General features: G+C 36.0%; 4 protein-coding genes across 7 annotated transcripts; 3 read left to right on the forward strand and 1 right to left on the reverse strand.

The window, feature by feature from the left end:
- LOC145601142 (galactoside 2-alpha-L-fucosyltransferase-like) lies at nt 1-4,505 on the reverse strand. Its single transcript, XM_081657085.1, has 2 exons — nt 4,064-4,505; nt 1-1,942 (listed from the first exon to the last, which is right to left on the reverse strand). The coding sequence occupies exons 1-2, from the start codon at nt 4,353-4,355 to the stop codon at nt 492-494; spliced, it is 1,743 nt and encodes a 580-aa protein (XP_081513211.1). The 5' UTR covers nt 4,356-4,505; the 3' UTR covers nt 1-491.
- Nucleotides 4,506-10,380: 5,875 nt separating this feature from the next.
- LOC145601288 (phosphate transporter PHO1 homolog 10-like) lies at nt 10,381-16,598 on the forward strand. 4 transcript variants are annotated; one of them, XM_081657280.1, is made up of 14 exons: nt 10,381-10,477; nt 12,078-12,671; nt 12,782-13,046; nt 13,165-13,213; nt 13,356-13,427; nt 13,795-13,924; nt 14,051-14,174; nt 14,274-14,532; nt 14,660-14,764; nt 14,849-14,893; nt 14,993-15,142; nt 15,295-15,573; nt 15,661-15,797; nt 15,927-16,598. In XM_081657280.1, exons 2-14 carry the CDS (start codon nt 12,140-12,142, stop codon nt 16,057-16,059), a joined length of 2,280 nt encoding a protein of 759 aa, XP_081513406.1. In that variant the 5' UTR covers nt 10,381-10,477; nt 12,078-12,139; the 3' UTR covers nt 16,060-16,598. The 4 variants fall into 4 exon arrangements, with proteins under 4 accessions (XP_081513406.1, XP_081513409.1, XP_081513408.1 ...); XM_081657283.1 differs by having other exon boundaries at nt 12,785-13,046; XM_081657282.1 differs by lacking the exon at nt 10,381-10,477 and adding an exon at nt 10,685-10,803.
- Nucleotides 16,599-17,183: 585 nt separating this feature from the next.
- LOC145601885 (uncharacterized) lies at nt 17,184-18,110 on the forward strand. The gene has a single exon (XM_081657967.1). The coding sequence runs from the start codon at nt 17,221-17,223 to the stop codon at nt 17,773-17,775; it is 555 nt and encodes a 184-aa protein (XP_081514093.1). The 5' UTR covers nt 17,184-17,220; the 3' UTR covers nt 17,776-18,110.
- A 3,290-nt stretch (nt 18,111-21,400) lies between these two features.
- LOC145601305 (fructose-bisphosphate aldolase-lysine N-methyltransferase, chloroplastic-like) lies at nt 21,401-25,038 on the forward strand. The gene is made up of 6 exons (XM_081657304.1): nt 21,401-21,951; nt 22,075-22,103; nt 23,100-23,311; nt 23,533-23,655; nt 23,887-24,291; nt 24,444-25,038. The coding sequence occupies exons 1-6, from the start codon at nt 21,476-21,478 to the stop codon at nt 24,660-24,662; spliced, it is 1,464 nt and encodes a 487-aa protein (XP_081513430.1). The 5' UTR covers nt 21,401-21,475; the 3' UTR covers nt 24,663-25,038.
- The last annotated feature ends 424 nt before the right edge of the window (nt 25,039-25,462 follow it).

A 25,462-nucleotide genomic window follows, 5' to 3' on the forward strand; every position in this document is an offset into this window, starting at 1 on the left:
AACTATTTCTAAACAGTAATAGTGTACTAAAGTACTACAGAAATTTCGGTCACAAAAACATACGAAGTACAAATCTAGCTTTTAATCACTTTATTTCTAACAGATGATTGCTCGAGTACAGATCAGGTGCCAAAAAAAGTACATGCCCGATGTCATATAAAGTAGCAGCAGATACGCTTTGATACAGTAAGTGGAGTACCTCAGTAACTCATGATTGCTTTTTCAAAGACAAACTCCTGAGCATTTCAGGGGTACATTTTGCTCCTTTCCCTCTGCTGCTTATAAGAGTTTAATCAGACGCATCAGTCTATCATCCATGCCCATGTTCAACCATGTTTATGCGCGACAGTACATGCACAATATATCTACCAAAATGGCAACTTTGTACATACGCAGAGTTCCATGGTCACAAGGTTTGATATGAAGCAATTCATTCGCGAAAATAATTCAACAATCAACACTGACTAGTAATTCAACTACCTAAATCTGACCTATAGCTCTTCACGACCATCAACCACCTTAAGACCCCAACTAATATCCTCGCAATGCCTTACATGAGGTACGAGCTTACCAGTATCAATACCTGTCTTTGCCTTGCAATCCCAAAAAGGAGGAGCATGGAAGCAAGGCTCGATAGACATGGCACGACCACAAGCTGGGTTTGGGGTCTTCTTATCCTCTGGCTTGTACATAATCCACGGTTTCAATCCTCCAAAACCTTGAGCAACATACCCAAAAGTTGACCACGCGCTTGTCACCAATTTATCGCTCAAACTTAGCAGATACATTTCTGCCCAGGCTTTTCTGTTATGATTTTTCTTGTGTGATTGCTGAAACCCTTCGTGGCTTGGTTGGAAAATTCCAACCACTTCTCCAGTAACAGTTGGATGTTCCCAATATAGTTCCCTTAGAGAGTCGCTGTAACCTGCATCCAAGGATGTAACAAGAACAGCAATGGACCTCGGGTTCTTTGATGAACCAAAAGATAAATCATCTTTGTCAACTTCAGGGAGTAATTTTTCCTTGGATATGCAGGACAGAATTTGGTCATTTACATGTGGGAACGGACCTGGTCCCTCCTCAAACGTCCTGATCTGGATTCCAATCCTCTCATCTGCCCTGGCTAAGTAAGCATTGTAATACCTTGTAATCAACCCCCAAACTTCATTTGTAGGGTGGAGAAGATAGCGCCCTAGGTGGTGAAAAATGGCTACTTTTTCAGGAAATAATTTAAATAGTTCTTCCTCAAATGATGGGATCAAATAAAGGGAAGGGACAAAGTAGTTGTCGGTCCTCATTATTAGCCATGGAACTTTGTTGAGAAGAGTTTGATCTTCATCACAGAAGAAAAGTTTGTCATGATCATTATAGTCATGACCCAGATGAAGATACAAATATGGTGGTACCTCTTCAGTTGAGGCATTTGTGGCATTCAGAAGATTCTTTTTCAGCATAAACCCATGACACCTGGAAGATTTCTGGTTGAAATTCTCAAATTTTTTATATAATGGGAAGTCTTGAGGTAAAAACCATGAGGTGCTAGGAAAAGGCTCACAAAAAAGATCAGTCATATCAGTTCCTGGGTCAACTAGAAGTACCCGGTTTGAGAGAAGAGCATAAAGATAAGCTGCACTCACAGTCAAAATTCTATTGCCCAAGCCACTGTATGATATCCACACAACGTAGTTACATTCTGTAGGCACAGCAGTTTCGTTGCCAGACTTTAGTTGTTTCAGAGCTTCTTTGTACGGTTGTGTACCAGGTCCACATCGTTTGTGAAGCTCTTCATACTTCCGTAGTTTAGAGATAAGATAAGTTGAAGGCTTGAAAGATGATGTCTTTCGATACATGAAGGATTGGTATCTGCTTAAGCAGGATGCTTCATCAACTCCAGGGGGAAGAAGTCCTCCAAGCAATTTGTCATTAGCCACTTCAGCATTTTCTGTAGAAACATTCAATGACTCAGAAAAAGGCATAAAATAGTTCAAGATTAAATTTTAACTAATGCTCGCAACATTCCATGATCAGTTGATCACATTATCCGATAGAAAGTTAAGTACTTGATAACACCCATTCTTAACAAAAGATGTCATGTTTCAAATGAAAGCATTATGTACAAAATTACCAGCAGGGGAGGCCAAGCTTATACTCCGCACTGCTTGAATCATTACTCTGAAGTTGAAATATGTAGTTCTATGAATGTACCACAACTGAAAGTTGGATAATCTACTCTACAATGATGCTTCATTATGGCACTGAAAACAGCACATAATTCTCCCTTTTTTTACTTTTGTACTTTGGTAATTAGTTCATGTTTTCCTGGAAAGAGATTCATGAAAACGGACCGCTCTGCATTAATTTTCTTTGGGATAGAATCTTGAAATTGACGCCTGACCATCAAAGAGGCATTTAGGTGGAATAGGGCAACTATATAGGTTTATAGTGGTAAAGTCAGGTTGGACTACAAAGTTTTTTAAAGCTTAGTTTCTGAAGCAAAAACCACCGGAAAATTTGACAACAGGACAAGAACTCAAGCTTATCTAGCCTTTGAAGAAATAAACTTCAAGTGAGAGCCACAATGCTGGAAAAGCAGCTAACCTAAAGAAAGATTGCTAAAAGGCTGCTGCAAGCAAGAGTGCAAATTACATAATACATATTCAACTCCAAAGATTTCTAGGGGAGAACCTTTCATTTCTATCAAATCACCTGGCTTCTCAAGGCTCTATCACCATCCAGCTTCCTCTCAATGAGTATGCCCAGTATGGCAGTATGGCACTATGTCAATAGAAAGCCTGTGGTTTAAGGGAAAGACCAATAAAATCAACTGGCCTACCCTGTATCTTTCCACCTTCTAGGCTCCTCCCAATGCAATGCCTCTCAGGGTAGGGATATCAGCTATAATAGCTTAGGGTAGTGTGAGATAGCATGAACAGACAACACACACCTTTGTGTGTCAGCTAACTGGACTAAGAAAGCTTCAACCTTACAAATGCCTTGCGAAGGGGCAAAAAGATACCAGACGTAATACATAGTTAGGGCTTGCATGGAATGCAGAAATCATTAAGGTGGTAATAGGAATTAAATAGAAAGATTGTAAATGGATAAAGGTGAAGGTGGTTGATAGTATTTGGTGGAAGGGATATGAAGAGGGGAAAAAAAGGTAGGAGATTATTGCTGAAATGAGCGGTTACAAGAATAACAGCTCCCACATTGCTATCTATTCCTTCAAGCACCACCAACTCCACCAATCCACCACCTCATTGATTTAAAGACCCCTTTACCCCTTTAGCGATTTCCTTCAGTCCAATCATGGCCTTAGTGGACATTCCTTACAGTGTATCTAACATCACAAAGCTAACTTTATGAATTTTTTGAAAAGACGGGAGAAAAATGTAACCCATCTGTATAAATATGACTTATAATACTTCATAGTGGGCTGCATTGGTCAAATTGGACTGCAGATACGAAATTACTATCATTCATCACTTCTTCTCAGTAAAAAGTGGTGCCAATAATCCCTAATTTCTCCCCACCCCAACCCGAACTCTCAATAACGAAACATGGACAATACCCTTCAACAGTTGCTCTATATACAAATTCAAGCATTGTCTTCATCTTCGTTCTAGCTACCAAAATCCACATACAACTACTAAGTACAAAGCAAAAATTAAGTTTCAACCCAATCAATTAAACTACTAATACTATCATACAAATTGATCTTCTCCTAGAGAAAGAAGATCCATACAAAAAAAAAACCAATTTCTAATAGAGATCAAACCAAAGCAAGCAATAATTGAAGACAACAAGCTTATGTAAAATCACATCAAATCGGAAATAATCACTGATAAAAAAAATGCATGAAGCGCCCACATCTTAAACTTACATACATTATCGAAATCCCCAAAAATCTCTAAAACCCCAGAAAAATAAAAATAAAAAAGTCAACTTTGAGAAAAACCCAAGTTCATCAAATCAAAATGAAGCAAAAAGCAATAATAATAATTATAAAAAAGCACTATATCTGATCAAAAAGGTGAAAATAATTAAGAAAGAGAAAGTTAACCTGATGATTGCGAAGTGGTAAACGAAGATTTAGGATCCAAAACCCTAGCATCAGCAAAAGGGGAAAATCGATGATCGGAATTGGGGTTACGATAGATGAGAGAGAAAGTGATCAAAACAGGGAGAATAATGAGAAGAGCAGCGAAAGTTTTGGTGACATTAGCAGCAATGAAGTTGAAGGAGGAAGCCATTGGACGAGGAAGTTGAGCTCGAGAAGAATCAATGGCGTCTGAGATTTGGGGTTTTGATGGTGAAAATCGCTTTCTTAACTCATTCAGATCCATGAACATCATTTCATTTGAATTTGTAGTAGAAGATGTTGATTTGAATTGATAAAATTTCTGGAGTAATTTGAGTATTCTCTCTCTTAGAATTAATCGTACAATTTTCCTACCGACTCCATTTGAGGACGGATAATAAGACAACTACTGAAAGACGAGATTTAAGAAAGTCACAGCTACTAAAAGACTTACTTTTGTCACTCTTACCAAATTCCTGACTCTTCACTTGGAGATCGTGCGTGATTAATACTCTCTCCGTCTTTTTTTTTTTTTTTTTTTTTTTTTTTTTTTTTTTTTTTTTTTTTTTCTGAATACTCCCTCAGTTACGGAATAATCGTGTATAAAAAACAACTAATGCACTTTTCGTGTTATAATAAGTGTTATACTTATCAAATGCACTTTTGTTTTAATAAGTGTTATACGTATACTACCTCTGGTTTGTTGTAAAAAAAAAAAAAAAAAATACTACCTCTGGTTCAATTTAGTTGCAACAATTTCCATTTTGGGGTGGTTCAAATTACTTGCAACAAAAAATTTTGTTCCTTATTTGGTAACTTTTGGCATGTAAAATAACATATATGCCCTTACCTTTTTTTCTTAAACACCCTTATTAAATTACAAATTTGATTTCATTAAATTAAACCCCAATCTTAATTAATTAAACTCTCATCCCATTTAATATTCTCTCTCCTCCTCCAACCCCATTTTCATGGTGGGTTCATGGTGTTACGAGCGGCGGGGGTTGTAGATTGGCGGCGTCAATCCCAAACCGGTCAACGAAAGTCAATGACGAGTTGTTACACGTTATGTGCCACGTGTCAAGCTGCAATTGGTCCAAAAAAAAGAAAATAAAAAAAAATTAATTTTTTTAAAAAAAAACCAGAAACCCCTTATTCTCCTACCTGACCACCGTAACCCCCACCACCACCACCTGCATCGCCGACCCCGCCTACTCCTCCCTTCTCCTGCCCCAACGGTGCGCCGCTTTCTCCTTAAACCCCCTGTGCCGGTGCTGCGACCCACTTCCACCCGCAAGTCCCTCAATTTCCATTCAAAACTCCTCCCTCACTCTCGAAAACCCCCCAAAACCCACCACCTTCTCACCGTCGAAAACCCTAGCGGCTTGGGTTTTCGATGGTGGGGAAAGGGTATTTGGGGGTTTCGGGAGTTGGGGATAGTTTCTAAGGGAGTTTCGAGTGGTGTCGTGGTGGTGGTGGCTCGAAAAGGAATTTCGACTGGTGGTGAGCGGCTGGAAATCGAGTGATGGTACCGGCGGAAAAGGAGAGAGGAAGGTGGGTCGCATCACCGGTGTTGGGGGAGGGGGAAACCGGCGATGGGGAAGGGGGAAAACCGGCACAGGGGGAGGGAAGAGTAACAGCGGCTGCCGGAGATAAGGTTGAGGGTGGTCGGATTGGGTTTGGGTGGTGGTTTTTTTCTTTTCTTTTTTAATTTTATTTATTTATTTATTTTTGTTTTTATTTTTTTTAACCAATAAACGTGAGACACGTGTCATTTTTTTTAAAAAAAAAAAAAAAAGAAACCCATTCAACCGGTAACCAGTATTTGGGATTGAAGAAAAAGAATTCCCCCAAAGTTCGGATTATTCCAGAATAATTTAAAGTTGGGATTATTCTACCAAAATTGATGAAAGTTGGGATTATTTTTTTCTAATTTTTCCTTATTATTACTAGTATTAGTATTTCTTTTCTTTTTTTAATTATTACTTTTCAATAAATTATTAACTCCACTACCTTTCTTTTTCAATTTTTTATATGGAGTATTTCAACTTTCTCACTTATCTCTTTTTTTATTTGAATAAATTAAATTGCCTAGAACTATGTATCGATCAAATATAACACTTAAAAAAAAAATAAAAAATAAAATAAAACAACAACAACAACTATGAAAATACTACTCCGTATATGAATGCTTATTTAAATTTTCTTAACTTATTTAAACTGATTGACACCAGACCACCTCCAACATGTACCAACCCACCACTGCTCCTACCTGGCTCTCCAACCTAGCCCACTTCTATTATCATCACCCTTACCTTCAATCATAGCTACCCTTAAGTACGTAATAATACTCTCTTCGTTTCAGAGTAATTGACGCACTTGATTTTTTTTTCATCAAATTTGATCATCTTTTATTGTTATTACATAAAATAAAATGTGAATAAGTAAATTGTTGGATTTATCTTAATGTATATAATTACAATATCAATTTTTTTATTAAAATTTTGTCTTAAATAATTTATTATATCAATAATAAATGGTCAAAGTTGATAAAAGGTGTTTAGAGAGCCACAAGGGCGGGAGTGAGAATCGATCCCAGAATCTCTTGGAATCGAGAGGGAACCTTAACCACTTGAGCTATCCCTCACTCTCAAGGGTGACTAATATGTGAGAGTAGAGAATGATACAAGTATGAAAAAAATCACTTGCGAGTTGGAGGAGTTGCTACTCACCTCACTGGAAAATTAATCAATTTCACCTTCAAAATGGTTATGGTTTTTTTCGAAAAAATTAGCATATCCGGCATAATTGAATCCGTAAATTAGGGCCTGTTCTCATTGATTGAACTAAACTGAATATTTTATAAGAGAAAGAAATTAGGAGTTGAATTGACCTGAACTGAGCTGAACTGAAAATAAACGTATGAGAAAGATTATAAAAATGATAGCTTATAATAATGAGCCTCAACACCAAACTTGTGGAATACGATTATTGTTCTTTGTTCATCGCTCGTTCTTTTGTGTTTGGTCACCGGTTACCAATGCCAAAAGTGGGGTTGTGGGGGACCTTAATTATCTTAAAACTTCAAACACCAGCTAGCTCCATAGCCTGGCCTCCATCACCATTCTCCAAGGGGTTGGCTCTAATCATTATACAATGACATGGAGTTTAATTACTACATCTATACACCTTTTCTTTTTCTAAACTTTCCTCATTTAATTTGCTTTTCATATACAATCATATCAATTTGAGTCTTCTAATAAAATACTACCTTTGTTTCTTATAAATTATTTGTAACAAAGTAATTTTTCTTGTCTCACTAATACTACCTCCGTCCCCTTTTGATAGTCCCTTATGATCAAATTTTAGTCCCAAAATATATTCACCCCATTTGCTTTTTCCAACAACCATTATTATTATTTTTTACTAAAATTTCCTCCAATTTGCAACAATACTTGTGCAAAGTTATATTTCCCATTAAATTTTGTTTTCCCATGTACTTTTAGTACTTTCTTTCTCTACTTTTTTGCATACTCAATGTCAATTTACTTTTTCAATGTACTTTAACTTTTTTTATTTGTGTTTATTAATTCCCGTGAAAAATGCCCATAAGGGACTATCAAAAGGGGACGGAGGGAGTAATTAATACCCTTTCGTTGAAATAATAAAAAATCGGAATTATAAAGTTTTATTCCCTCCAAGTTTTAGTCATAGTTCATGTAATTCAAAGATCTTTAAAGCGTGTTTAATAACTTATACTCTAGATCAAATTAAATTTATTTCAAAATTTGAGTAACAAAAAATAAACATTTCAAAATGAATAACCCTTGTCAACGTGACAACGTGCATGATGCCAATAGACAAAGTCAACGTCTTGTCTTTTTTTTTTTTTGGACACAGTTGTTCTATTTACTTTTTTAGCCGTTTAATGATTGTCTTGGTTTTAAATCAAATAAATTTCGTAAGCTATTGCATGCTTTTTTCAAGAGTTATTTATTAAAGGGAAGTCAACCAAATATATTAAGCATAAAGATAAAGATGTGAGGTATGTGACGTTAATCTGGGATCCAATTTCTTTAGGATCACAAAATAAATTAGCTCTTAAATAATGATTGAGTTGCTAATGTTTTGTAAATTGTTGAAATTCACTATATACTCACTTATGAATGTCCTGGACTGGAGTAAAAATGAGAGATGGTTCTAGTTTATAAGGTAAAAGAGTTGCTTTTATTGTCAACAATTGGTTTTAGTATGAAACCTGCTTTTGCTTTGTTTGAGGACCAAACTTTTTTTTCCATTTGAAATCTTGACACTAATCATAACATGAGAATATTTTCTAAATTAATTTAATATAGAACATAGCCTAGCCATATATATTAGGTCTTACTTTTGTTCGTTTCAATAAATAGTCTTTTTTATTTTTATTTTTTTGAAAGAAGCTCAAAAGAGCAGGATTAGTATTAATTCAACGAGATCAAACTCGCCAAGGCGACTAGGCCTTGCGGAAAGTCAGATACAAACACTTGCTCAACAGAATTAGAAGGCATCAATCTGGCAGCCATATGGGCTAGTTCCCCCCTCTCTTGACATGATTACACGAGAAAAATAAGAACTCCCTACTCAAAACATCAATGTCATCGTAAATCAGATCAATAGGGGCACGACCACCGCGATTGCTGTTGATGGCGTTAACAACAGTAGACGCATCACATTCAAGCTCCACCCTGTCAAAACCCATGCTCCTAGCTAAAGACACCCCCAATCTGGCAGCCAAAGCTTCAGCCATAACAACCTGCATCTGAGCCTGCATTCTGCTAAAATAATGCACCGATAAATGTGCAAAGTCAAAATGAGAAGAACTTTTATTAACAAAAGGGAGTATATATACTTTAATACTTCCTAAAAGACATGGCTATAAAATACTACCACACCACTCATCATTTTCTTTACTTTTTTTTTTTTTTAAAAATGTCATGTTAAACTCTTCGACTATGCACTATTCAACTTGTAAACAAATATTTTTTTCTTTCATAAATGATTAGATAAGATCAAATTTAATTATACTCGTATGAAGTATAGACCAATAGATTTTCTTATGATAGCCATAATAATATTAGGGACACCTAACATTTAAAGAATAATACTCTATATCTACATAAATAATTAAAATTATGACGAGAATATCATGCATATATGTATTGGATTTTTTCCCTTATAAATGTGTATCTCACAAAACACTTAGGGCATATTATGTTTACCTTATTTTCATTTAATTTTGGTCTAATTAGCTCAGTTAAATTCAAATTATATAAGTTCGTAAACAATGAATTCTAATAAGAAAACTCAAGTTCAAATTACAACTAAATTAAAATTTAAGAAGATCTAATAAGTTTAAATACATTTAAATAAGATAAAATATTCATTCAGATAAGTGAAAATTAGTTGAATAGATCAATCTTTACACAGTTACACGTATGACGTATCACTTATGTTGTTATTGGACCACAACAAAGACATTTCCCCTTATAGAAGATTAAATTATGTATCATCAATCACCTCTTATAATAATTTCAAGTTATGGAGCCCATATGATCTAAATAACACAAATGGTTACTCATCTAACCTTGAAAAATATCATAGCCACGTCAGATATCGCAATCACACAAAAATTGCCAACTAAAGGCCACGTGTAATAGCAATATTCGCTTTCACAACCGTTTCACACCCAAGAAAAAGCGGGAAATATAAGCCAACCCCAAAATCATTGGAACAGTATCAAAATCAGCTTACGCAACCTAATCAATTTACACAAACAAAATTCTAGCGAGTTTCCGCGTAATTTAACGGCTCTGATTTAGTATGGACCACGGCACCAACGGTGGTCTCTAAACCACACGATCTTAAATATTCGCCTATTTAACCAACTTTTTAAAGTGATGTGCATACGCACAATTGAGTGGCTAAAAGTTTAGTGCAACCCGTAACAAACAACTCGCTAGTCACTAAAGGTAATACTCGAGATTAAATCTCGTCTAAATTATTTAATCTTATTTAGATTATTATCCTAATGAATTATTTTTGAGCAGCTAAAAAATTTAGTGCAACCCGTAACAAACAATTCATTACAGGCAATTTGCATAGTTAATTAAAGTTTTTAGGTTGACTCGAGATTAAATTTCGTCTATATTACGCTACTGCGAAGTACTATTTGTACAATTGTACGTAGTAGTGCTCTAGGCAGCGCGCTATATGTCACCTGTGGAGTAAAAAGTTTACTCAACATAGTATAAAGCAAGCAACTTAATCTTTAGGCTTTATGTTAGAGGAGAGAGAAAATGGTGAAGAAATATTATTTACACTAACAATGGCGGTTTATTAAGCTAACCTGAAGCTAAGGTTTTCTTCTTCTCTTCTCATTATTCCTTTTTTTGGTTGCAATACAGCTGGTTTTTGGTCGTGTTTTGCGCGTTTAAGCATGATTTTATATAGCAATATGAATATTATTTTGTATATAAATTTATTGCGTGTTTATGTTTGTTACGCATTATTTAGACATTATTAAAAAATTTGACTAATGAGAAGAAATTCATTTATTATTTTGGAGTTAGCTATGCATTTATATTCGTCTATTTATATTGAATTAGCGTTTATTTTTGGAAATTGACCTCAAATTCAATTTTATTTGAGCTAATGAGCTTAAAGCTTAATTTTCTGGAATTTTGGTAATTTTTGTCTTCTGTTAAGTAAATTTATGCATATGATTTATGAGTAAGTTCTAGAGTAAGTCATGATTGTCTTGTGATTTATTTGGTAATGTTTTTTCAAGGTATACATTTTGCTTTAAACTGGAAGGATTGAAATATGCATGTGTACTGTTGCAATGTTTTCAATCAATATTCACGATAAGGTCATGTTCAAATTTAGAGCTGTCAAATCAGGTGTTCGGGTTGAGTTGAGTGACATAGAGGTCAATTAGCCGGTTAGTCATTTCGAGTCAATTTGGGTTATGCAAGGAATCAGCATTTGAGGGAGGGGCACATTAGTCATAGCCTATTAGTAGTGTCTTGAGGAATAAGTTAGAGTTAGTTATGAGACTTTTTCTATAAATAGACCTCATTAGGAGGAGTAATTATCATGTTGAATATTGTTGAGGTTATGTCATTGGGAGAGAGTGAGCCTCTCGAAAGCTCATATTAGGAGAGAATCCACCTCTCGAAAGTGGAATTATCCTTCTATTAGTGTAATTCGCCTATTATCAATATAATCATCATTGTTCTTCCCTAATTTCTGTCATATTTAGAGCTGTAATCTGGTCAGAAACCATGCTAATTCCTAGCAGGTTATTTCAGTCGGGTCACATAGGCGTGAGGTCGAAAGGGTATGGTACAAAGTGGTGATTGTAGTTGTGGTCATCGTACTCGTTAGTGTCATTGTTGATGGATTTGCAAGCATATAATGGTTTTATGACAGCTAAAATCAGCAATGTTTTATGTTAAATGCTTTAAATCTAAGTTATCAGCATTTGATTATAAAAAAAATAAGCATGTCATGATCTTATTCTATTTGTTTAAGCCATAAAATTTTAGAGTACTTATCAATTTCAATGATAACTTCAATAATTATGGGGCTTTGAGAATATTCTCTACAAAATGCTTACTTCCCTTCATCTTACATGTTAGATAGCTTAAGAATTCAATTTTTTTTATCTTTGTTTTATCTTGTTGTGTGCTAGAATAGCTCTAGAAGTGATCGTGCCATCGCCGCCCTGTACCTTGATTAATTTCTTTCTTCTGAATTATCCAATATATCTGGTTTTGGTTATGTTCATGTCATAGGTCCTCTGCTTTTCTTGCTTATTGCAGTTTGTATATATATATTGCATTGTTTGTTTCGTTCTCAATTCGGCCATCATTTTGTTACATTTCATTCTTTGGCAGTAACCTGTGGCAAAACTAAACTAAGGCTTGTGTTTCTTTTTAATGATTTGATTTCATAGAAAAAGTGGTCAGAAGATAAATTTAGCATTGGAGGAGGTGCTAGTGAAGATACATTGCCAAAATGAAGTTTGGAAAAGAGTACAAGCAGAAAATGGTGCCCGAGTGGGTTGAGGCGTACATGGACTACAATGGCTTAAAGAAGATATTACGGGAAATCCGTCTGTCTCGAGCCCCTAAAACGCCACAAACACCTTTGAGGGCCTTACAGCAGAGGTTCTCAATGTACAGCCCCTTTAGAGGGTCAGGCATAGAGCTCAGTAGTCAGCGAAGTAGAGGGGATATTGAGGACCAAGCGATTAAGGTTAGTCCCTATATAGGGGATAGTAACAGGACATTCTACAGGACTAGGCTTCTCTTTCCAACTGAAGATACAGATAGAGAGGATGAGGTCAAGTTCTTTAAGAAACTTGATGAGGAGCTCAACAAGGTCAATGCATTCTATCGCGATAAGGTGGATGAAGTTGTGAAAGATGCAGCTGAGTTGAATAAGCAAATGGATGCCTATATTGCATTGCGAATTAAGGTACAAAACCCAGGTGTTAAGAGGTCTGATCCAGAAGTTCCTATGGAACCCTTAAGAGCCAGTACTCAAGGTAACATTTGCTGGCTTATTATTTATTTTTCTTGACACGAAAGCATTCATGGTTCATGTTGTAATGGTGCTGGTTTGGAATACATTCTTGTGAAACTTCATACTATGTAGCAGAAGCACCCTCTTCAAGTGAAACTGGTGGCGGCAAGGAAATTATAAGTCCGACTTATAATGGATCAGATCTCTTGAAGGTCCTCAATCATGTCAAGATTAATAATACACTTCAAGGTCCAATATCAGTCATGCGAGGTCTTCTGCGAGATTCCAAGGATAAAGACTTGAGTTTTAGCAAAGAGGAGTTGAAACAAGTTGAAGAGCGACTGAAAACTGCCTATACAGAATTTTACCAGGAACTTCGGCTTCTCAGAAATTACAGGTAGACTGGGGGAACTTTCATCTTTAGGAAACTATTGACTTCAGTATGTATCTAGCTGAGTGACCAGTTATTGATATGTTTACATTCAATTGCTCATTTATTTTCTGTTTTTCATCAGCTTTATGAACCTCTCAGCATTTGCCAAGATCATGAAGAAGTATGAGAAGGTAGGGGCACAGGGCTTCCTATGAGGCTCCAAAAAGCTTTATATATTTACATGTCATGCTTATCCTGTGTGCTGTGTCAGAAACTACTAGGAAACTAGGTATTGATAACATCATTGTTTACTGATACTATTTCTGATTGCAGACCACCTCAAGGTCTGCAGCTCGATCATACATGAAAATCGTGGACAAGTCTTACCTGGGAAACTGTGATGAGGTACTTATCTAGCTATTCTCCCCTAGGTACTTTTCCAAGTGTACATGAAATTCTCAGTAGAGAAAACATATAAATTTCTTTCAGATAGGGGTGTAGTTGGTTTTATGTTTAGATTTGGCTTAATAACTCAAATCAAACACATATATTGTGGATTCAAATTTTGACCAAATCCAAATCAGTTTAACTCCGATTTGAGCTTGTTTTGGAATCAAATCATCCAGTCCATGAACTTGTTGATACCACAAATATTTCTTTATATAAAAGGGCTACTCATGTTGCACAATTATTACAACAACACTACTTTCACAGAATGAGGCTGTAGATATCTCCCATTAAGAATCACTTATTCATCGTGTTGCTAATACAGATTACAAAACTCATGGAGGATCTAGAACACTTATTTATAAAGCACTTCTTTAATGCAAATCGAAGGGAAGGCATGAAGCCTCTGAGACCAATAAAAAGAAGAGAAAAGCACAGAGTAACCTTTCTTTCAGGTGTTTTGCAGTAACACCCATACTTACTTATTACATATTTTGCTCAATACAGTATGACATAATAGATGCAGGAACCTTTAGGTACAAAGTGGATAATGTGTTCTGGTGCATCTGTGTTTATTTCAGGATTCTTTTTTGGTTGCACTATTGCACTTATACTTGCCATTATTCTTATGATGCGGGCAAGAAAAATTATGGAGAAAGGACAAGAAGGCTCCAAATACTTGGATAATATGTTTGGACTTTACAGGCAAGCTAGATCGTTTGAAAGCTAATTTAAGTTTTGGTGCAGATTTATGCCTTTTGTTCCACTTGCTGCAATCTTACTTCCAAATTGTCTCCATTGCAGCTTATTTTTGTATATAGTCCTGCATATGTTCATGTATGCGGGAGACATATACTTCTGGAAACGCTATCGAATCAATTATCCATTTATATTCAATTTCAAGCAGGGAACGGAAGCGACTTACCGAGAAGTGTTCCTTCTCAGCAATGGTCTTGCAGTTCTTGCTCTTGCTGGCTTCTTAGCAAATTCTAACATATTTGCCGACTTGGCAGAGAGTGACAGCAAGAATTATGCCAAGTTGATCCCCCTATTTGTGCTTATAGTAAGTGGACGAACTCAAATGTATTTTCTCCTCATTCTGAACTCAGTTCACTAGAGAAAAACCATTTTTTCATCAAAGCAAGACAGCGGACTTTCACTAAGCAAATAATGTAAAATTTTCGGTACAGGTGTTTCTTGTTATCACCTTCTGTCCTTTCAACATCATATTTCGCTCAAGTCGGTATTTCCTGATCAAATGTCTATGTCGCTGCATCTGTGCTCCCTTTTATGAGGTAATACTGAATGGAGCCAAGATGCATTTTAAATGGGAAATATATATATTTTTTTTCATCAACTTGTCATGTCTTTCTTTTTAGGTCACACTTGCAGACTTTTTCTTGGCAGACCAGCTAACCAGCCAGGTGTTTTACTTTCCTGAGTACTAAAGAACTTAACTGCTGGTAACACATCCTTGGTCATGCATTGCTGAGTTTTTTTTTTCCTAATTCTTATGATACCAGATATCTGCAATAAGGAGTATTGAGTTCTACATATGCTACTACAGCCGACAAGATTTTCTTCAGGGACAATCCAAGTGCCACGAGTATGGAGTATACAATGCTTTCTATTTTGTAATCGCAATCATACCATACTGGATCCGTTGTTTCCAGGTGCATTTTCCTTCTGTAAAATTTATTTTTAGAGCTATATCTAGTTTTGGTTAATACTAAACTGCATTTTCACCCTGAAGTTCTTCAGACATAGTTTCTTTCTATGTAACTTTAATGAATATACTGACAGTTTTTTTGTGCTTTGTGTGTAGTGTCTTCGTAGATTGGTTCAAGAGAAAGATTCTATAAATGGATACAATGCACTGAAGTATCTTATGGCAATAGTTGCTGTGGTTATAAGAACGGTTTATGAACTTAAGAGCGGAACACCTTGGTTGGTGATGGCCCTAGTAACCTCAGCTATGGCAGTGGGATATAATACTTACTGGGATATTGTGGTTGACTGGGGGCTGATGCGCCAGAATTCCAAGAACTTCTTTTTGAGGGACAGATTACTGGTTTCACACAAAAGTGTATACTACGTTGCTATGGTAACTGGCTATAAATTTTATTGTTCGTCTTTTTCAATATATGCAGCTTTCACATAGCTCAAAACTTTGACAATGTTAATTCTTCAGGTCACCAATGTTCTTCTAAGAGCTGCTTGGCTTCAGCTTGTTTTAGAGTTTAATGTCCCTGGTCTGCAAAAAACAGCAATTTCAACCACAATTTCCTGTCTGGAAATAATTCGTCGTGGCATCTGGAACTTCTTTAGGTATCTGTGCTGCATTTATTCTCCCTTTCATATGTATATTGATAACTTTAAGTGAGAGCAATAGAGACTGATTATAATGGGGGACTTTATTATGTGATCTGTCTGAGATGTAACTTTTTTTGCTGTCAGGTTGGAAAATGAGCACTTAAACAATGTGGGTAAATTTAGAGCTTTCAGATCTGTTCCACTGCCATTCAATTACCATGATAAGCATAAAGCTGATGACACTGATGAAGATGATGACGGTGAGAAGGATGATTAAGCAATATCTGAATTCCGTCAAGTGTGATGTATATCACTAGGTGATCAAATTGCATTGAGGTCAATTTGCGATATCTGGAATCATTTGGCTTCCAATACTGTGCAGACTAGGGGCTGGCAGGGGAACAACAACGACATTGTCAAGAAACAATAACATGAAATGTGGCCTTCCTCTACTAGCCTTATTCACAGCTAGCTTAAATACCATAGTCCCAAGAACCAATTGCTCCCATTCTGGTGCTCGGGTAGAGGTTGTGACTCGTGACAGAAGCACTTGTTCAAGACAGGAAAATTTTATTATGCTGTGTTCAAAGCTGTTCATCAGCAGTGCTATGGCAATGCAACATTCATAAATTTGAAAATCTAAACAAACAATTATTGATTGACAAAAGTTACTTGTCCACAATTATTAATTTATTATAGTGCAACTTCTGCTGGCTATTTCCCAGCAGTTGGACTCTTCCTTTTTGGTTCTTCATTTCTAAACTATAAGTAGTTGTATAAGAATTGTAAACAATGCCATGGAATTTATATAATATGAAAGGGATAAATGTAAATGAAACAAGATTTATACCTAAAGTATTTCTCTTATACAGAATTTTATGTATATATGATGAATTTATTTTCAAATGTATTATTACTATTAAATTTGGGACTAATGTTGTTGTATTGTTACAATTTATTACTAGGGTCTAGAGACAAGAAAATAACAACTTTTATCAAACAAAAACAATACTAGCAACTAGGGCAACGAATGAACTCAACAACTACGAAGTACTTCGTAGTATTATAATTACAAATAATGATTTCTAATTTACAATTGAGGCATAAAGAGTAGAAAAGTTTGGTTTCTATTAAGGCAGCCCCGGTTGATCTATTTGATCAACAAATTATGTGTATCAAATGGTAGTATTGTAAATAAGTCTGTTGGCAAAATCCTTTATAGATAGTGTTAAAAAAAAAAAATTAAAAAAAAAAAAAACAATTTTTCTACTTGTATTTCTCGTGGAACTTTTTCCACAAGACATTAATTTGTTTTGTGGGATCTTTAAATAATTAAATTCAATACCCAGAAAAATGAAAAGTCGCACATCCAACAATTTCCCTCTTGTTCTGGGTTTAGCGAGGGTTTTTCTTTACTATAAAACCCCCAAATTCAGCCATGGGAGCAGCTTTCTCTTCTTCTCAAAACCCTAGCCCCACTACACCCATTTCTCCCGCTCCTCCAAACATGTCATCATCTCCCTCAATTCCGCAAAACCCAGATCCCAAATCTCCCGAAAGTCAAAACCCAGATCCCAAAATCCTTGAAGATCAAACGCCAGAAATCTCTGATCAACCCAGCAATCCAGATGATAAGGAGAGAGAAAATAGCGGAGAAGAAGAAGATGAAGAAGAAGGGGAGTGTGGGTTTTGCTTGTTCATGAAAGGGGGAGGTTGTAAGGATGAGTTTGTAGCTTGGGAGAAGTGTGTAGAAGATTCGGAGAAGAATCAGGAAGATATTGTTGAGAAATGCTTTGAAGTTACTGGGAATTTGAAGAAGTGTATGATAGCTCATTCGGATTATTATGAGCCTATTTTGAGGGCGGAGAAAGCGGCTGAGGAGGAGGTTAAGCAAGAAATGGACCGTGAGGCGGCGGCGAAGAGCGACGAGCAAGGTTCCGATTCGAAGGCGGTCGAGGAGAAAGCAGAGATTGAGGTTCAGAAGGAGAATTAGTGTTAGAGGTTTTGCTAATTTTTTGGTAGCCAAAATTGGGAATTTTGTTTCTAATTGACAATGGAGGAAAGCAATTTCTGTTATAGAGGTAAATTAAGTTAAAATTTAAGACAATTGAGCGTTATACAATCACGTGGCATCAAATATTTCTACTTAGTAGAGTTTGATTTGGTGCTAAATTAATAATTTTGACATGTGAAGAAGAATACATTTTGATGTCCAGTTTTTGTGGACAGTGATTATTCATGAAATTACTACAAAAAAATTGATGTATATGGCGGATTGCCTGCCTCTTTTTATTTGGATTAGTGGAAATTATGTGTTTTGATGCAATATGTTTTGCTTACTTGATTATTTGCTGCTTTTTGATCAAGTTGTTGCAAAATTGAACCTTTGGATGGCGAATTATGAATGGTATATGTATACTTATGATCGATCATGTTCGATTATTATGACTTATTTGCTCTTTACGATTAGGCTACATAAATCCTACTCTTTCGGTGCCTATGTATCTTGCCTTTATGAAGAAAGGCCGAACCTTTACCATATATTTTAGGGGCCTCAATAAGAGCTATAAAGTGAACTACCCTGTGTGCCTCTAGGTGACTTAGACATGCCTTGGTAAATTAATCATATGTTGGTCTGTTGAAAGTATCATTATTATCAATCAGGCATTCACCCTCTAACTACAATTTCTATGAGCTGCTTGTTTAGCTTGACATTTTGAGACAAGGTTTTACATGGCTTCAACTGTATTCACTTCACTTATGTAACATTGCTTTATGGTCATTGTAGCAAGGGTCAATACTTGATTACCTCAATGTTATGTTGTGTGTGTGTATCTGTGTATGAAGCTAGTTCTGGGCCTTTTGCTTCCCCATACACCCCATTGGGATTCCTTGATGATTATAGGAAGTTGTATTTGTTTATTAGTCATCACTATTTCCTGCCTTTCTAATTCTTGGAATGGTAGTCAGTCAATGGTGGGCGAGGATTTACTTTCTCAGAAAGGCATTTTATTATAGAAGTGGCGTCAATGATATAACAGGAGAGACTGGCAGTGTCTGTCTCCCTGCCCAAGGATATATGTAGCGTCAGATGCTTCCTGAGGTTACAAGTGATTCTTGATTGATAGATATAGACGAGTTCATTGATAACCCATGATATGGGTGGAGGACTGGAGGGCATAGCACTCTCTAGTCGTGCTTTGTTTACATTATGCCACCAGGATGCTAACCATAAAGTTTATCAATTAATGGTGAAGGTTTAGTACGCTAGATCCTTTAAGGTAATAAAGACTAATAACCTTCAATAGAGGATATGAAGGGGTAAGAGCATGGGGTCAGAGGCATTCTTCCCCATAGACAACCAAACATACTCCAGTTCCATCCTGAAAGAAGATTAGACTTTCCTTTGAGATAGTGGGAGTGACATACTCTGATACCAAATCACTGTTGAATAACAGATTAACAGAAAACTGGTTAAAGTTGGAGTGAAATGGTGAATACTGGCCTAGCTCTTCTTGGTTGCTTGAACGCTTTAATCCCATAAGTGGGGCCGGCTACATGAACCAACATGAGGCCTAGCTCTTCTTGTCCTGTCCTTCAGAGGAACATAGTTTCATAAATATACTTTCTGCTGTTATTCCCGGATAAATTATGGCATTATGGTAGTTATATAGCATTAGTTAGCTTGCGGTTAAAGCTTATTTTCTCCCAAGTCATTCTGACATGTTATTTTATGTTCTTCAAGGTGAATGTGAATTTTGATTGATCATCAGATTATTGGATAGCCTTATGACTTTTTATTATTCACTTATAAGATGAATTTAACTTGCAACTAATGCCTACTCATATTGCTAATTAGATGATTTTATCCATCTATAAATGACTAGTTAGCTTTTATCTTCCAACTAAAGCTTCTACATAGTGACATCTTCTTGATGTAGTGTTCTCTGTTCCTCAAGCTGATTAAGCTGCTATTGTAGTCATTGTACATCAGCAGGTGTGTGACTTATGGATTGGCTTTCTTATTTTTTTAATTTTTATCGAGGTTACTAGAAATTAATCATAAAACTTGATTTGATGATGACTCAAGGATCGAGTTGCAGCTCTCTTCTTATGTCATATTCAACCTTCAACTTGTATTGTGATTATAATTTTCTCTGTGTTTAACTGGTTACCGAAGAATGTTGTACAAGGGAGGGTGTGACCTAACCTTAACTCTCAAATCACCTCAGTACATCACACTTTAATTCTTTTTCTTAAGATTACATTACCTATCTTGCTCAAAAGTACAAAAGATGGATAAGAGACTGTTTAGGAAATTAGGAAGGGGAAAAGGGCCAAAAGGTTGAGTCATTCAAAGGCAAACACTTCGTTTTCAAAGAAGAATACACCAGTGACAAAGTTCTCATCTTATGATGTCTGCATTCAACTCAAATCATATTTTCCAAATACGCGTGAGGGATCCTCTGTTACGTACAATCTCTCCAGCCAAATACAATAAACAGCCACTGCTGGAGATCAATGCCATGGTGCCTATTATGCATGCAATCAAATCAAGTGCTGAGTTCGATCTTACAGCCTTCCCCGCGATTATGCATGCAACAACTGCACAATTCCTTTCCGGTTTGCTAAATTGCCAGATGATTAACTATGGAGTTGGTTACAAATACGACGTAACAAAGCATTAGAAAGCCAGTGAGTGTAGGGAAGATAGTGTCACCTAGTACATTGTAAATTTGTAACTCTTAAATTTCATTTTATTATTGTTAAATATATTGGATATATTGGATTACGCATGAATAAATCTTATGAAACTTACATATTTGAAAAGTACAAATTGAAATGAATCTAACAAAATCTCACTTGACTAAATTGATATTGTAGCTAAGTCTTAGTTGCTAAACTTGATAAGAATGAGACATCTTGAGCTTGAATGATCTTATAAGTGTTGTTCGAGTTTGACCCCTTAAGAGTTCATCATGTTGTAATTAGGCTTGAGCAAATGTAAATGAACTTAAACCAGTTATATCACTTATATCATTATTTTTTGAGTCAAAAGTTATATATGAGCGGAGTTTATTTATAAGTAATTCGTGAACGCATTAGCTTATTTACGCCCATATCAAGATATACCTTAGTTTAATGTGTCTCTTATTCCAAAAGAAATACTCCCTCCGTCCCTTTATTATATGTCTATTTTTCATTTTGCACGGGAATTAAGAAAGCTAAAGATTCCTTAAAACTAAAAATTGGGAGTACAAGTATGCATGTGGGATTAGAGGGAGATAGAGAGAAAGAAAAAAGTTGTTGAGAATTAGGAGAGAGAAAGTATTGAGAATTGATGTAAAATACAAAAATGAAAAAGAAAAATGATGACAAATCATCAAAACAAGAATAATATTGGCAAAAAGTACAACCTATAAATAGAAATAGGCACTTAATTTTAGTCACCCTAAAAAGAAATACAGGCATGTAATAAAGGGACGTAGGGAGTAATATTTATTTAATAAATTTAAAGTAAAATTACAATGCGAAAAGTCAAACCATGTCAATCATAAGAAGAACAACCAAAAAAAAAAAAAAAAAAAAAAATGAATAAACATGTGGCGACACTAGTCATCAAGTCATCTACAAACCAAATCTTTGGATTAGGATTTCGAATTCCTTCCTATTCTCAAGGTGAGTGAACTAATATGGCAACTTTATTCACTCTAACTCCTTCATCAAACTCTTCCTTCTTCACCCCATTCAAAACCACCCTTAACTCAAAACCCCATTTTCCCACTCTCAGAAATCCTCTCTCAATCAGATGTTTCCGGCCACCGGAAACCGGAACACCACCGGAGATTCAGAAATTCTGGGGTTGGCTCTCCGACAAAGGCATAATCAATGCAAAATGCCCTGTAAAACCAGGGATTGTTCCAGAAGGATTAGGACTAGTTGCCCAAAAAGATATAGCCAGAAACGAGGTCGTTTTGGAGGTTCCCAAGAAGTTTTGGATAAACCCAGATACAGTTGCAGCTTCAGAAATTGGGTCACTTTGTAATGGGCTTAAGCCTTGGGTTTCTGTTGCTTTGTTTTTGATGAGAGAGAAAAAATTGGGTGATTCTTCTGCTTGGAAGCCTTACATTGATATTTTGCCTGATTCTACTAATTCTACAATTTATTGGTATGTTTTTTTGGTTAATTTGAATGGTTTATTTATTTGATTTTGGCATTTTTAGTGGTTTAATTGGTGGGTTTAAGATGGGTTTAAGCTAAATGAAGTTTTGGTTGTTGTTTTGCAGAGCAGGTCAGAAGAAGAACTCTCTGAGCTTCAAGGTTAGTTCATATTTTCTACTTAAGAGTTGTTTGTGATTATGCTACTTTGAAATTATGCATTACCTTGTTCGGATTTAGTTGTCACATTACTAATCGGTTGTGCTATCATGGTGAAAATGTTATCCGGAAGATGGGTCCTCTGTCCGGAATTAGTTGTCACATTACTAATTTGATTGTGCTATTATGGCGAGAATGATTTTGGTATAGGGGGTATCATCAATTTTTATTTTGATTTTATTTTATTGTTGAATCATGTTGAAATTATGGTGTTAGAAAATCTGAATTAAATGCTAGCTCCCACATGATCCTATAACAATGCTCACAGCTCACACGCTTCCCTCACAATAGGGAGATGATGTATCATATGTTTGCATTATTTCATTTGCACTTGTTAAGAGGCTTTATTCTGATTCATGTGTTGACCATAATCGTAGATAGTGTTTAACAGAGTTTCACTCATATACTTTGTGTTATTGACATTGTTTTTCACATCTTTATAGAAACCTTTATCCATGTTTCCATTCAAACCATCGATTTTCTAGTATTGATGTCATGTTGATATAATAGTTCCATGATTTGTTGGACCGTCTCTGTGGCTACTGGGTAAGTTTCATCAGTCTAAGCTTCTCCAACTGCTTCACATCTTTCTTGGCACTTCATTTTCATTGCTTCTTGTTATCACTTGAAGTTAGGAAGTAAGAGGGACTTTACCTATCTCAAACTGATTTAAGTGTCATACACAATATTGTATTAGTCTGTTCAAGAATTGAGAGTGGTACACTAATATCTTGTTTTGGAATGAAGAGTGTTGAATAGTATATATGCTCTTTTGCATTTAGTATGGAGGTTTGTTTTATTTGGAAATTGGTTGTTGAGCCAAAACACCGCCTATTTATCCTGTTCAAAATATCAAATATATATGTGGATATTGAAGAGTTTCTTTTGATGGCAATTTCTGATTTGCCTACTATAATGTCATCTGTAACATCCTTGTAGGTAGCCAGTTGCTGAACACGACATTGGGTGTGAAGGAGTTAGTAGCAAATGAGTTTACAAAATTGGATGAAGAAGTAATAGTTCCCAACAAGCGATTATTCCCTTTTGATATAACACAAGATGACTTTCTTTGGGCATTTGGAATGCTAAGATCAAGAGCATTCACTCGCCTTGAGGGCCAAAGTCTTGTTCTAATCCCTATGGCTGATTTGGTAAATTCTCTATTTTATTCTCCGTAAATTACATGATTTGGTAATGAAATTTTCAAATATTTATTTTATGATATTTATAATGCATGATCAATATTCTTTGGCCCTTGGATATGACAAATGTCTGATATATGCATCATTACGGAGTACAACATTGAGGATGTCTGTAGTAACTTTTAGTTGGGAAGTTTTATAAACCTGACATGTAGAAATGGGTGCAACAGATCAATCACAGTCCTGATATAACAGCACAAGATTATGCCTGGGAAGTCAGGGGAGCTGGTCTGTTCTCTAGAGAACTTCTATTTTCACTTAGGAATCCCATCCCAGTGAAGGCTGGTGGACAGGTAATTTTTCGCTCTCTAATTTAAATTTGAAGTATGTGCTTATTTTTAATGTCAAATGCCTATTATAATATTAATGGCCCATGACCCCCACGTTGCTTAAAATCTAAGTTGGATGATGAATTCTGAAATTCATTCAATACTCAAAATGCTTGTGTCCCCGTGCTTGTATTCATTACTACTTAAAAAAACATTCCATGGCTGTATCACGATCCAACAATTTTTTTTCTGCAGGTATTGATCCAATATGATTTGAACAAGAGCAATGCTGAGTTAGCCTTGGATTATGGGTTCACAGAATCAAGATCAGAACGAAATGCATACACTTTAACACTGGAGATACCTGAGTCAGATCCTTTTTTTGGGGACAAGCTAGACATAGCTGAGTCAAATGGCATGGGAGAAACTGCCTACTTTGATATTGTATTAGGCCAGCCTCTTCCAGCTATTATGCTCCCATATCTGAGGCTTTTGGCACTTGGTGGAGACGATGCTTTTCTCTTGGAGTCTATTTTCAGGAACTCTATATGGGGTCATCTTGATCTTCCTGTAAGCCCTTCTAATGAGGAGCTCATATGCCAAGTGATTCGCAATGCTTGTACATCTGCTCTTTCTGGTTACAGTACCACCATCGAAGAGGTTAGTTTGTCCCTGGTCTCCCTTTATGGATCAAATTTAGATTTTATATCCTCTTTTTCCTTCTATTAATTTTATTTCAGATTTAGTGAGGCCCTTTAATTGACTTCTCTCTTTAATTATGCCACAATAACAATAATTTATGCTTGGTGTAGGATGAGAAGTTGTTAGCACAAGGGGATTTAGATATGAGGCTTGAGATTGGTATAACGATAAGATTGGGGGAAAAGAAGGTTTTGCAACAGATCGATGAGGTTTTCAAAGAAAGAGAGACGGAATTGGGTGGCTTTGAATACTACCAAGAGAGGAGGCTTAAGGATCTAGGTCTTGCCGGGGCACAGGGAGAGAAACTCCCTTGGATAGGAGAGGTTTAGTTATATTAGTTGATTGTACGTAATGCAGACAATGATAACACATTCACAGTTTGTATACTGGCTACTAGAGAAAATCACTTGCCTGAAATTGTATATGAAGAGATTGAATGCTGTAGCATCTCCCGTTGTGTATCTTGCAGATCAGCTATTGGATGTAGTTACAGTGTATGGTGCATGGAATTTCACTTAAAATTTTCTCTTCTCACTTAATGTGTAGGCAAGCCGATCCACTACATTAAACATGTATCTGAGGGTTAAACCAACATACTCCAGTTAGTACTTAGTACAGAGATATTCGACAGTGTGGTGCTGTAGTCACACAAGACTATGTCCTGTTAACTCGAATAGCTTGTTAAAATCATTCAGCTTTTATTCATTTTCTCGGATTTCTCCTGTGATTTTGGAAACTATAGTGCTGGATATTTTGCTACTCCGTATAATTGTCACCACTGGCAGCAGCAATAAAAAATACTACAAGATAGTACCACCCTTCTCTCTTCTTTATGTTATTTTATGTTCCCCCCCCCCCCCCCCCCCCCCCCCCCCCTTTTTTTTTTCCATAATGTTTAGTTCTAGCTACTGGTCATATAACACAAAATATACTTAAACACACTAAATTAAGCAATTGACTTACCACTTTGTGAACACAGTAAATTGAACTTTAACTTTCAATCTACCCATGTCAATCTTAGTGAACTTATGAAGTTATGCTCTTATAGAGCACATCAAGAATCATGAACATATGTCGTTAAGCTTCATTAAAATTGACGATATTCTGTCAATAGGATTAGGGTAGTCAA

Source organism: Chenopodium album, chromosome 21 (genome assembly GCF_948465745.1).
Source record: "Chenopodium album chromosome 21, dcCheAlbu1.1, whole genome shotgun sequence".
In the NCBI taxonomy this organism is placed as follows: domain Eukaryota; kingdom Viridiplantae; phylum Streptophyta; class Magnoliopsida; order Caryophyllales; family Amaranthaceae; genus Chenopodium; species Chenopodium album.